Source organism: Teleopsis dalmanni, chromosome X (genome assembly GCF_002237135.1).
Source record: "Teleopsis dalmanni isolate 2A chromosome X, ASM223713v2, whole genome shotgun sequence".
In the NCBI taxonomy this organism is placed as follows: Eukaryota; Metazoa; Arthropoda; class Insecta; order Diptera; family Diopsidae; genus Teleopsis; species Teleopsis dalmanni.
The window spans coordinates 80,419,910-80,434,313 of NC_051848.1; the positions used below are offsets into that span (position 1 = coordinate 80,419,910).

Sequence of the window (14,404 nt, forward strand, 5' to 3'; positions counted from 1 at the left end):
TGTTTTCGTGGTAGTTTAATTAAAATTAATTAGAACTAATTATTCTTTTGATTGTTTTTTTAAATTATTTTACTGCATTTTCTCTTAGTCTATTTGGTTAAATAACAGCGTTTTTAATTAATTAAAAATTTTTTAATTAAATTTTAATCAATCCTAAATTAATGTTAATATTAATATTAATGATTAATAATTTTATTACTTGCTTTTAAATATAAATTTAATGCATAACAGTCTCTTTAGTTCACATAAAACTTAAAAGACGCTACGAACAACAACAAAACCTACAATATTTTTAACTTATCATTAGGGTAATATTGGTTGATTAGATAAAAATGGTAGGAGACGGGGGTGTTTTTAATAATATAAAATGATTTTACTCTTATATATATAGATATATGTATATATATTTATATATATTCATAAATCAGAGCATTCAACTTACTTTAATATACTTACAATATAAATATAAAAAAATTACAATTAATTAATATTTACGTAAAAAACTTGTGGAGACTTACTATATAATAACATTTGGGAGCTTTAAAATTTGTCTTTTAATGCAATATACAATAATGCCCCAATTTTATCTTAAAACGGCAGTAAAATTAATTAAAATTAAATAAAATTAATGCGAATTAAGTTTACTTAAATTTAATGATATTTTTAGCAGCTGTTGAGGCTTTGACTAAGTTTGCGGCAACAAAAGCTGCAGTAGGCAAATTTACAAAATTTTTTAATTAAAACTAAAAATTGACTTTATGCATTTTCGGTTTTGTTACTGCAATACCTGAAGTTTACTGGCCAATGCCAATAACGTAGGGGGAAATGAAATACAATTTGAAGCTCAAAATTAGTTTGAGTTTGAGTTGCGGTACTCAATTTAGATAAGCAGTTTACAGTTTTAGTATAAATATTTGCACACTGTTTCGTTTTCAACGTAGCTCCTTTTGTTTTTAGTTTGTGTAATTATCGAATGAGCCCAAATACTCCAAAGCAGCGCGATAACAGAAATGGTATTGATCCTTTTCGGGAGAGTAAAAAAAATTGTTATAAAAAAGTTTTATATAGATATATATACTACAAATGCTTACCTCTGTTTGTACCATGGCAGGACGTTGTGCGCGTAAAATGCGCACAGTTTGGAATACATCCAAAACGCCTTCATATTGCATGCGCTCTAGCACAATGCTAAGTGTTATGAATACACCAGTACGTCCAACGCCAGCACTGCAGTGCACTGTTATCGGGCCATCCTGTCCGAATTGTTCTTTGGTTTTATGTACTTGTCCAATAAAATCAATGAAGCCTTCGCCAGATTTAGGTACACCTTGCTCCGGCCAATCGATGAATTGGAATTGACGTACTGTGCGCGATGAACCATCACGTGCATCGGTAACCTAGGATAAAATAAATTTGTTTTTAATCTCATTTGAACCAGAGAGTAAAACTTACCTTGAATTCACGCAGCTTATATTGTGGCATATTGTATTCTGCTATTGGGTCTACAACGTAATACTGATAACGTACAGAACGCTCATGAGGCCAGTATTGAAAGCATTTTTCCTATTAAAAGAAGTTGTTTTTAAAAAATGTTAGACAACAATTTAGTAAAAATTTGAAAAGACTTTTAATGAACCAAAAAATACGTAGAAGTCATATAAAAGATGACAAATAAGACGATACATTTTTACTGAACACACTCCCAACAGCTTTAACACTCCCAACAGCTTTGTGGCTTTCTAACTAATAGTAGAGAAAAAGTTGAATCAGAGTAGTGATCTAAACAAAAGTTAAAATCTACTCAGACTCAGATGTTTGTTTATGTTTTTACAAAGACTACCCAACTCAGAAAAAATACGTCAATTATAATAAATGTAACTGTGGCTAATTTAAATTTTACGAGTATTAATAATATATAGTAAACTCGATTTCGTCAGCCAATACTCGGTGGATGATTAAAAGTATAACTAGTGCAGAAAATTATTATCGGCTCCATTTAATAAAAATTGTTACAAGCATATAAGTTCTAAGGACGGCATTTGCAATTACAAAAGCTAATAATCAAGGGTCTAGACTATTAGGCAAATAAGTAAAATGTCGCACAAAAGACTTTTTCAGAAGTTACTGTGATGAAAAGCAGTCAGTACATATACTGACTCTCCTTGTATGATATTTAAGAAATTCTAAGAATATAATTCATGAATATTCTACCGGTATTATTAACTTAAAATGCATGTCTGTCATAAAGCCTGCTAAAAAACAATTTACTATATATGATGGATTGATGAATTCATAAGCGGTGTTATGTGAGGTTACGGCATATTACTGGTTTAAACATATATCTTACATACACGGGTACATAAAGATCATAGGTACATTGTCAAAAAATTGCAAAAAAATAGATTGTTTCAAATTTCGTAAAATCACTCTTTACTAACAGAACTTTAAAAGGTTTCTTCTCGTGGATGGTGTTAAATTTATTTTAATGAAAGTTTTTATCATATTATTTTAATTTTTATTTTTTATTTAGTATAAAGTTTTAGAAGCGTTTAACAGCTGTAAGAGATTCAATAAGATTGAATTATATGATATCAGTGGCGGAGCTAGATTAACTCTGGACGTAGGCGATATTAGAATTGCGAGTCCCGCTTTATAATTCAGTTGTAAAAGTAAATGAGTTACATTCGCTAATATGACAAAGCATGATGGAAAGTTTTATTGCTAATCAAATTAAAATAAACACAAATTAAAATAAATGAAGTTTCCTACTATTAGCTTCACTTAGTTTCTCATAATTTGCGCCAGCTATTTTCGCTTTAGTTTATAGAATTTCGAATGGAGATAGTCTCTTTTGGATCATCATACTTTTCTAGTACGTCTTAATCAATTTTAAATTTGAGAAGCTTTTTTTCGCCGAAGCTATACTGACTGCAACTGTGAACATGAATCTGGTTACCTGGTTAAACATTCGGAAATATTTCGAATATGGTTAATGCCATTATCAAACCAAATTGCACAGTCGGTAACTTTTTGCGAGGCCCCTGAGGGTGCGAGACCGTCGCACAGTGTGACAGAACACAAAATTAGGCGGTCAAAATTCGATATTTTCGGTACCAGTAGAGATATTGATATGAAATTGTCCGAAAATATAGTTTTTAAGATGATCTTTCTTTTAAATTTAATTTGAGCCTAATCGGCGTACTGGAACTCCCCGAAATTTTTGTCCAAACATGGGGCATTTACCGTGGTCCCAAGATTACTTAAAAACTATGACAGGCAGAAAGCTGAATTTTGGTGTCCGGAAATCTTATTTTATTATCTAGATTCCAAAATTATTTTATATTTTGTGTTCTGTCACACTGTGCGTCGGCGGTCGCCAACATCGCTGACGCCTAGCGATGCCACTGTATGATATATATAATAAGTATTTATATGTACAAATTAAATAGAAAATTTGTTTGCATAAAGTGGCACGAGAGAACTCAACCAGAAAATCAGGTTATTATTTTAAGAAAGTGTCCTATTTTTTATAATCACTTTGCATTCTTCGGGGGAATGTTTAAGGAAAGAGCAGAAAAAGAAAATTGTTGCATTCTGGTTGGAGTCAAGTAGATACTTATGATTTTTTGAGGAATAAAAAATAATTTTTTAAAGTTTAGTTAGGAAATACATTTAGATTTGGTTCCCCATGGAACGTATAGGTTTTCTTCATAAGTCTTTTTAAGCATTATATTTATTTAAATTGAAATGGTTCACATTTTTGAAGCTCACAAGGTTGTATTAAATATCATTTGGAAACTATGTATTTAAAGTGTTTCCATCTGTTATATATTCGGTATTCGAAATTTTTAATAGAGCATGTTTATGAGGACTTTTGCCATAAATAACCTCTACTTTCACACTTTCATCACATACATCAATACTTACTCTGCCCATTTCCTTGAGTTTTGTTAGCATGACTACAATTGTGGAGTTATGCTCCCATAACATACGCCAGAAATCTTCAGCGGTATCTTGTACTGGGCCTTGAGCTGCTATATATGCCGAACGATAGCGATAACCATCTATGAAACTTGCATTTATGTAATCACTGCCCTCTACTCCATGTATGGGTGTTAAGTACACACGGCTAGCCTCATAGGGTAGTATATGTACCAAACGGTTCTTATGTTTGTTGCAGGGTAGATTAGCCGTAACAAATTTGGTAGAATCAACTTTAACATTAGACAATTTTTTAAACTCAATTTCCATGCCAGTTATGTTTTCGCCAGGTTCAGTAACTAACAACTTCTGCAGATGGGTATGTAGGTTTCGTGCTGGTACCTCAGTTAGTCCACAAATAATTGCCTCCAGTATAGCGTCATGTATGAAGATGTATTGGTCTTCAGTCTGTACCATATAGTTGCGTTGTGCACGTAGGCAAGTCACATGACCATAAATATCAATAATTTTCTCATGCTTCATTCGTTCCAACATAGAATCGATAACAATATAGCAACCAGTGCGACCTACACCAGCTGAACAGTGTACAACAACAGGTCCCGAATCTGGTGGTGTTAGAGCACGACAACGACGTAAGAATTGCAAGAATGGTGCTGGATGATCAGGTACACCATGATCGGGCCAAGCTGTGAATTGTAGTTGCTTGATTTCACGACGTTCGTTAAAACCCTGTCGACACAGCTGGAAGGTACGTATGCTATAAGTCGCCAATTCTTGTGTTTCAGTTATTGTCACAAACATTTGTCCGTACGTTTCAGTACCTCGTGTTGGCCAATATTGATCACATTTAATTCGAGTGCGTTCTTCAAGACGTGTCATCATAACAATTGTAGCAGTTTTTAGTTCCCAGCACATACGCCAAAAATCGGAAAAGGTTTCTTGTAGAGGACCTTGTGTTGCTACATATGCATTATGCTTACGGTAGCCATCGCAATAGTTGGCGTTTATGTAATCTGAACCAAGTACACCATCTATAAGTGGTAGCTGCACACGGGAGTGGTCATAAGCTGTGACATTTGCGTACCGATTTTTGGATTTGTTATATTCATAATTGGAATTATCCCACGTAAATTGCTGGCCAGGCTCAATGCTTTCATATTCTTGCGAAAATTTCTGATTGTCGTTTGCTTTTAGACGCTCAATATGGTTTGTGAACTCTGATATTGGTATTGGAGGATGTGAAATCATACCTGGTGTTTGGAAATTCAGGCGACGCATATCAACCGGATCACTAGGTGTGGGTCCTGCACCTAAATCGGCAGCCATTAACGGACGCGTAACTGCGGCTTGATCGGGAGTCTTACAGGGTTGACGACGACGTCGAACGATATATACTATGATAAAGGCCGCAGAGAGTATTAATGCAGCCAATGCTGGTAGTACAACCCACAACATACCGGGCTCATCTTTATTACGATTAACAGAGACTTCAGGTTCCGATGGCCAATTTGGATCGGGACGATGTGGTCGCTCACCAGGTGGTGCTTCGCGCATATCAAGTGACAAAAATTCGGAAAATGGACTGGAAGTGTACAAATGTTTTTGAGGAGTGTCAACAACAGCACGTACAAAAATACGATATCTCTTATCGCGCTCCAATTTGCGATTTGTAAAATTATGATAATCATCGCCAGATCCTAAATGGAATGTAAACGGTATTGAACGTTGAGGAAATTTCGCTGCTATATATGGTGCGTTTGGGCGTTCAGGTTTATTGCGTCCAGGCAACAAGTCATCAGTTAAAAATTGATCAGGATTTTTGTGTAAGTTTGATTTATCTTCAGGAACTACAACCAGATAATAGTGTGAAATTGGCCCGTACTCCTCCGATGCTTGTGGTAATATAACAAGAATTTCTTCGCCATTCACAACGCCATAAAAATCAGGTTTAACCATTGGCTGTGGTGCAGCCATTTGTGTTGTTACTGTTATTTTGGTAGGTGGTCGGTACGAATAGTCAGATGGTATGGCACTCACATTGACATTGTATGTTGTAAACGGACTTAACTCATTGATTGTATGTGATTTAGTGTAATGCTTTAATATAATGTCACGTTTCTGTACGATTTGCGTCTGTGAGAAGCCTTGCGAATCGACAAATACTTTCATGGCATCAAAGGAGATTTTATAGTTAATTGGATTAAGTCTTATCGGTGGTGACCAGCTAAGAGTCATTGAATGTGTGCTAACGTCATGTGCACGCAAATTGAGTGGCACATCCTCAGGCTTGATTTTAACAGTAACCTTCTCACTCAAGCGACCGAGGCCAGTCTTGAAGCGAGCTGCTATTGCTACAGCATATTGTGCAAATTTCTCCAAATTTACCAAATCAGCAGATTCTGTTAGACCAACAGTTTTAGTTTGCCATTCATCTAAATCTTCAACTGCAGTCATTGTATAGAATATTTTATAACCCAAAAGTTTGCCACGTGAAGGTACAGGTTCCCACCAGATTTCAGCTGTTTGTTCGGAAGTGGCAACTGCTTGTACTGACATAGGTGCGCGACCCATATCTCGCTCGGTTTCAATAATTAACTTCTCACTAAACGGACCAGCACCTTGTTTAGTATAGGCACGCACACGGAAAATATATTCAGTTTTTTCTTCTAAATTTGTGAACACAGCCTTTCGAACAGTCATATTGCGTTCCGAACCTAAGCCATGATCGATTTTCTTGTGGAATTGTACATCATAGCGCGTTATAATGCCATTGCGATGTTCACGAATTGGTGACTCCCAAGTTACACACACGACATCAGGTGTCTGAAAGCGTACTGTTATATTTGATGGTGGACCACCAGGTACGCCTTCTGGTGTTTGGAAGTTCTTTACAGTTTCTTGACCGATACCAATGTGATTACTGCCAGCAACGCGAAATTCATATTCCACACCACGTTCAAGATCATTAAAACGCTTTTTGTTGACTTGTGGACCAGAAAGTATTTCTTCCTTGAGAGGCTGGTCTTTGACTCCCCAGCGCAGACGATAACCGCGTAGCTCTCCATAAGTTTGAGCAGGACGTTCCCATTCCAGTTCAATTGACACTATAGGATCGCGTTCCATTATTTTCAAACTGACAGTAGGGCGTACTGGCACACCGCCAGGTGTTTTCACAGTGACCGCAGCACTACGATCACCATCTCCTTTACGTGTTAGAGCTGCAACTTGTATAGAGTATTTTGTATCTGGTTGTAGGCCAGTAACATTGAACTCTAAAGAATCGATGACATCATATTTGAATGGTTCGTTTAGAAAGCCTTTTCCCTATGAAAGAAGCAAAGGAAGGATATTAGTTATAAGTTGAAGAATAATATATGTATAATAAATTATATGTACCTCATCACGCATTTCTTGTACATGTAAATGATAGCCACGTATAATGCCATTTCGATCTTTTTCTAATGGCGGTTTCCAGGTCACATGAATCGAAGTGGAGTTTAATGGAGTTGCCTTCACATCTTGAGGATCTCCAGGCACTACACGATGAAGTAGAAATATATTTATATTAGTACTCAAAATAGTGATAATGCATTCAATTTATTTCATGTATTTTGCTATACACTTATTAGCTAGATCTTTAAATATTATATTATATATTAATTTATATAAAGTAATGTATTTATTTAACATAAACCTATTATGAATTATTACGGATTTGTAATAATTCAATTTTTGTTATTATAAGACTAAATGATATGGTAAGTAAAATAAGGATATGGTTTAAATAATTAGAGATAAATTATGTTTTATAAAAATAGTATACATATCAAATACTAAGTATTAAGAAAACCTCAAGGTTTTCTGTTTATTTTTTCCCTTATATATTTAGATGTATAACTTAAACTATTTATTTATGTATAAGAATATTGATTTTATTATTCATATAATATATTTAGTTTATATTTTTTTATGATAAATTCAATATTAGTTTATGATAGGTTTGAAGTGAAGAGATACCAGAGACACTTGCGTATATAAGAGTAATTACAAGATTTTTAAAGTTTTATATATATTAAGTATGGATATAAAAAATTATTCATAGGATAGGTATGGTAAATAAATAAAATATATATTTTATTATTAACAAATATTAAAACATCACCACATCACAGTTAAAAAAATCGGTTAAAATAGGGAATAATATATATGCAGAGCAAAAAGTTACTTCAACCTCAAAAGACGACTTTGTAGTTACAAATTACCAAAGGTAAAGGTAAAACTTTCACTTTTTATAATAAAATCAATTATATCAAATATATCTTTAATTACGTTACATATAAGGAAAACTATTTCACATATAATATAACGTAAAACGAAATAATGAAAAGAAGTGCAATAGCAACTTTTGTAAAAAAACATAAGCACAAAAATAGAACTCCGAAATTATTAGGTTGAAATTATAATCAATAACGTTCATCCTATTAATTTAAAGCTAAACAATTTGAAAATTTATGAAAAATGAATAAAAATATAATTTTTGTAAAACATAAGAGCACAAAATTCAGCTTCATCGGCTCTAACTTATTAACAACACCTTATTTCTTTAAACTAAGTAATTCCCCTTATTATATATATGGATATATATATAATTTACTTATAAGATATATGAGAGGCATTATAAATATTATATATAATATATATATATATGTATATACTGATAATGTGAAGCCATAAATTTTGTTAAGCGCGGAATACAAAAATGAATTGAGGAACACAGTGGAGGAATTTCCGATCTTATTCGTAGAGGTCAGTTATCGAGTGATATTGCGATGAAATCTATTCTATGTTTTCTATATTATATAACTATTTAAACATGTTATGTTTTCAGTTTCAGCGCTTGCAACTCGACACCGTGAATATCACTTAAGTATTTTAAACAAAGAGAGTAAGAGAGTAATAGGCTTATATAGATATTTTTAAAAATTAAAAAAAAAATTTTTGGATCAACAGTAGTTCTGGCATGAGAAACTTTAACCCACCCACCATATATATATAGCACTTGGATATATTACGCACTTGGATATATCCTCATGCCAGAACTACTCAAGGCACCCATCTCCAAGTCTACGTGTCCGATCAATACAATTATTGATAATATACAAAGTTTTTTACATATTCATGAACACTATTTATGAAGTCGGATGGTGTCGGAAAAAAAATAAAGTTAATTAAAAATATAGAGAAAACTGGGCACAAAACTAACAGAAATGAGTTCTATGGCACGCTTAATATTTTGTATTTTGTAGTTTTTACATTACGAATACATTATTTTGATCTCAAACACTTTCTCTTTCACCAAATTGTGAGTAGGATAAAATTAAGATAAAATACAATTCATGTTAAACTTACTGATGTTATACTATTTTATTAATACTATGTCATGTGCTTTTAACATTATTATTGATAACACATACAAGTCCTTAGACAGGATTAATTTAAAAAGAAAATTTTTGAAACAGCATTGTATGCCAAAGAAGTCCATCTTATGGGAACTCATATAAAACTTAGTAATTGTCGAAGTGGGACTAGTAGTAAAAATGGAACTGACTCTGAGTCAGAAAAAGATCTCTCAATAAGAGATCTAATCAATATAGAATAGGTAGTTTATGCGAAATAATAAATTCAAATATCTTAAGACAATTGTGTAGCATTATGATAGTGTTTCACACTTTAAATGGAGTACTGCGGTCCTTTATCTTGTGTTTTGCTTTAATATACAAAGGTGAACATTCGCAATTATTGTTTGAGAATAACTATTTTTTTATGATTTTCTAATAACTGACAAGGATGTCTCTAACCTACTATGTCTTTGCCCCCTTTCTTGAGGTTCTAGACCAGTTATAGGACCTGACACAAAATAGCAATATATGCTTCGCTAAAGCTTCTAGGGTGTTTAAAACTCTGAGTTTTTCCAACATATGCGGTAACAAAATGGGCCAATAGGCCTAAGTGGATCTACTAGGGATCACCGGTATAACTTAACCTAATCTGATAACTGACAAACAAATAAGATATTTGCAACGACAAAAAGATGCAAACAGAGGGAAGTAAATAGTTTTCTTTGAAACAATGTATGTATGTCTTATGAGAAACAGATTGGCGATCCAATTAGCAATTTCTTGCGATTATTAATTGTAAAGTTGATGAGTTATTTATTTTGAGAATACACTATAATATCAGACACGATAAATTTAATATTATATATACATATGTATCGTTTATAGGATGTGAGAAGAAAGACAACAGGCACACTTAAACAAATAAGCAACTTTAAGGAATTGGTATATGAACTTTCTGTTTGTGATCATACTTTTGATCTATGGCCATTACGTGGGGAATAGTATGCATCGCAGTTTTTGAAGCCTCGAGTTTCAGTGCAAATTGAAAAATATTTGCTTGATGGATAACTTCAATTTGTAGTGCAGAGCCGAAGAAGTGTGAACAATTAAATATATTAACATAGAATTTTAAAAATTTCTTTTGAGCTTTTAATTAAAATAAAGAAAGATAACAAAACCAAAATAAAACTCGTTGCACGCAATATTAAATATAAAAATATTAATAAAAATTTTTTAAATATATAAATATTATAAATTCAACATATAAGCATTCAAAGAAAATTCGGTTTGCTTAGACAAAAATTTCTTTTAATAATATCTATATATATTTCTTATATTTTGACAATGTGCTTAAAAATGTTTACAAAAGGGTAAATGTTCCCAAAAAATATGTATCAAAAAATATTAAATAAATACAATTTAAAAAGATTGCAATGTCAAGATATTACAAAAAATTACAAAACAAGTTTCAAAAATATTTTTTTATATCATTTATGCAAAAAATTCCTTTGGTTGCTTTCTTAAAAAAAAATGTGTTTATTTATATATATATATGTGGTATTATATACCATAGATTAAATATCTTTTTTTCATACATGGAAGAGAAGAGAAAATCGTAAATGAAATACAAATAAATGCCATATATCTTAGACAAAAACAAAATCAAAATATATTGCATATTAAAAATTTGTATTTAACATTATTGTATATTACTAATATTATTTAAATATAATTATATATTGATATAGATGATAGGTATAACTTAATTGACGATTGCATTTAGAAATAAACACTTGCACACAAAAACAATTCAAAAACATTTTATATATATTATTAAAATTGATAAAAAATTTGTTTTAGTGTAGAGTGTTGAACTCAATATTAAAAAAATTGTTAATTTCAAAATTTTGTTTTTAAAAAATTGCACATCAAAAATTTGTAGTGTTTTTTTTTTCATTAAATAAAAAAAATACTAAAGTAAAATACGTTTGCATGTATGTAGAAAATGTATTGTGTAATTCACATTTTTGGTTTAAACATTTCACCGATAATTATTCTTTCTATTCTTTTATTAGATCAATGGTAACCGAGACTTTTGTCTGCTGTACCTGACCGAACTTTTTCTAACTATTTAAGACACAGTCTTAGAGTAATGATAAATCTCATATTACTCTTTGACTCTAAACTACTGATCTACTAAATTTAATGAATGTCTAATAAGGGAACTGGACTCAATTCCTGATAATTATAAAATTAGGTCAAGCACTAAAGAGCACTGGACTCGATTTCTGATAACTATAAAATAAGATCAAGAACTAAAGAGCAAAGAGCGTAAACATCTCGCGAATCTAGCAGGATAGATAGCATGCCAGACTTTGTACGATTAGCCGCAGTTCAGACCAGTGTTTTTAATTTTAATAGATTAATAGATCAGATTAATGTTTTTCTGCTCCATATTGTGTTGCTTTCATTGCATATGTTAACTATAGAATTCCAAATAAAATTATTTTTAATAAAAATAGTTAACATATAAATTGACTAGGTTCACTTCTGGTTCATGCCTTGAATCAACTTCTACTGCTATATTGCCTTTAAATATTGGATTCAGCTACTGTTAGGACTTTGAAATTTATTTGACAAATTTTATAATATTCTGATTCAGTCTTCTGATCTTCTTAAATGAAGATTTAATGGATTACTATATTGAATTCCCGATAATAACAGCATACGACATAAGTTGTTGATGCTTTTACATTTAATTTTTTTAAGCTCTTAATTATAGTGTTATATTTAAATACAAGTAAGCGAATAATATTCAGATCTAGCAAACTTTGGGCTAACAGCTAGAGAAGAAAGCAAAACTAGGTTTATATTAATCAAAAGTGTATACATTTATACATATTGATTGGTAAATACAAGGAACTTTAATAATTAATAACAGAATATTGCTTATAATTTAAAAATAAATAATTTCCTAATAAAAGTTAGGTTAGTATAAAAATGTCAAAAAAAACATGCTTACACAGGTTTAATTTTGATCTATAATGTATATGATGAAAACAAAAGTGCAAACTTGACACCGGCCTAGGTCTCATAAAGCTCGTGTGAACCTAGAATGGTTAAAAAATCTGAAATCTGGTGGGAACCTGGCAGTGAAAATTTATACTAAAATGCTGAATGTATAGGAAGGGTCTTTTCTTTCAAAAAAAAAAAAATGGTTTGTAGTAAGACTGATTTGTTTAAAAGCCCAAGAGCTGTAAGAGTACTTCACATATTAACAGAAGGATGGACATATACGCTGACTGACAGAAAAAAGAACAAGAAAATGATTGAATTATTAACACTGTAATCGTTTGACCCCGTAATCAACAAATTCACTTTTGACAATAAAAATATAAACATTTTATTTTATAAAATTCAAGACCCATTCAATGTTCTACCTATAGTTTTTACTATTTCACTGTTCATATTTGTTTTCAGGCATTCGCCAGATACGAGTATAAAATAGACATTTGAGAAAATCCACAATATTGTTGAAGTGCTAGGTAAGTACTAATTACAGATCCATTAGAGACTGTATTCAGCTATTCAGATTTAAAAAACAATAATTTTGTATTATTAAATCACTTAAAAGCGGAAAATAGGGAGAAAGTGCAACGAAAAGCATTGAGAAATGAAAGTCAAATTTATAAGTACCTGGACCATAATTTAGAGACTTAGTATTTTAAAGAAAGCTTCAGTCGTACGCATATAATGTGGATTTTTAAGGCGAGATGCGACTTAATTTATTTAGAAGACAAATACAATAGAAACTGTACAGTGTGCAACTTCAATGAAACGGAAAGCATACAGTACCTCTTAGGCCGTTGTCCTATATTAGGGCCTTTTAGACGAATTTCTTTTGAAAGAGGATATTCAGTAGAAGAGGAAGTATTCAGTGTGCTTAATTCTATCTATTTATCTATCTATCTATCCATCTATCTATTTGTCTATCTATCTATCTATCTATCTATCTAGTTATCTATGTATCTATCTATCTATCTATCTTACTCATGTTAAACAATTTTGAAATTGAATAATAAAGAAGTATCAATCTGTCTATCTATCGATCTATCTATCTATCTATCGATCTATCGATTATCGATCTAGCTATCTATCGATCTATCGATCTATCGATCTATCGATCTATCTATCTATCCATCTATTGAGTTTTAAAATTTTCTCCAAATATGTGGTTAGTGCAATTTCCTAATTTTGTTTGTGTTCTTGTAAATATAGTATAGTATGTTATGGTATGGTATGTGAAACAAATTGTTTTTTAATTTGTATTTGCTGATGTTGTATGAGAGTATTTAAATGTAGGTAAAAAATAAAAAACATTCATTAAAAATTTAAACATATATATTTTTTAACTAAACTTAATTTCAAAGTACTCACTCTTTTTTTCTATATAAATTTAAATATATTAAAAAACCATCATCATCATCATCATAGCCATTTATAATCCACAAAAAATAGTTGCGTTCAAAAATTCAAAAAGGTTCGCAAATGTTCAGAAGTAACATTCAAAATATTTAAATAATTTTTTTTAAACATTTTTATTTTATGTATTTAAGTTGCAACACACAAAAACAATGTTATTTTATTATATATATATATATTATTTTTATTTTTTTTTTGCAAACCGATTCAATTATATATTTATTATGATTTTTGTTTTTTTTATTATATTTTTTTTTTTATAAAACAAACGTTCACAAAATTGTTCATAAATTCAAAGAAGTGCGAGTGGCCAAGCGAAACGTTCAAAATGTATGAAAAAGATAGAAAAAGAATGAAGATATACAAATTTAAATGTTTCATTTCAAAAATATATAAAATTCGCACATATTACAATTCTATATAAAAATTTTAAAAAATAATAAACTTCAAAATAAATGAACGGAAAGCTTGCATAAAAAGAATTTAACTACGTTTTTATTGGACTAATGGTTTTGTTGGCACACTCGCGTCGATAGTAGCAAAAAAAGAAAAAAGATATATTCATAAATGCATAGGGGTTT

General features: G+C 31.0%; 1 protein-coding gene across 2 annotated transcripts in view; it reads right to left on the bottom strand.

The window, feature by feature from the left end:
• Positions 1 to 538: 538 nt before the first annotated feature.
• Positions 539 to 14,404, bottom strand: part of LOC119687622 (tyrosine-protein phosphatase Lar) — a 122,119-nt gene continuing 108,253 nt past the window's right edge. For both annotated transcript variants that reach the window (XM_038102011.1, XM_038102010.1), the window contains 5 exons: positions 7,339 to 7,478; positions 3,928 to 7,266; positions 1,453 to 1,563; positions 1,092 to 1,397; positions 539 to 1,022 (listed from right to left, as the gene is read on the bottom strand). In XM_038102011.1, the coding sequence (XP_037957939.1) occupies positions 954 to 1,022; positions 1,092 to 1,397; positions 1,453 to 1,563; positions 3,928 to 7,266; positions 7,339 to 7,478 (3,965 nt within the window). In that variant the 3' untranslated portion in view covers positions 539 to 953. The remainder of the gene's footprint in view (positions 1,023 to 1,091; positions 1,398 to 1,452; positions 1,564 to 3,927; positions 7,267 to 7,338; positions 7,479 to 14,404) is intronic.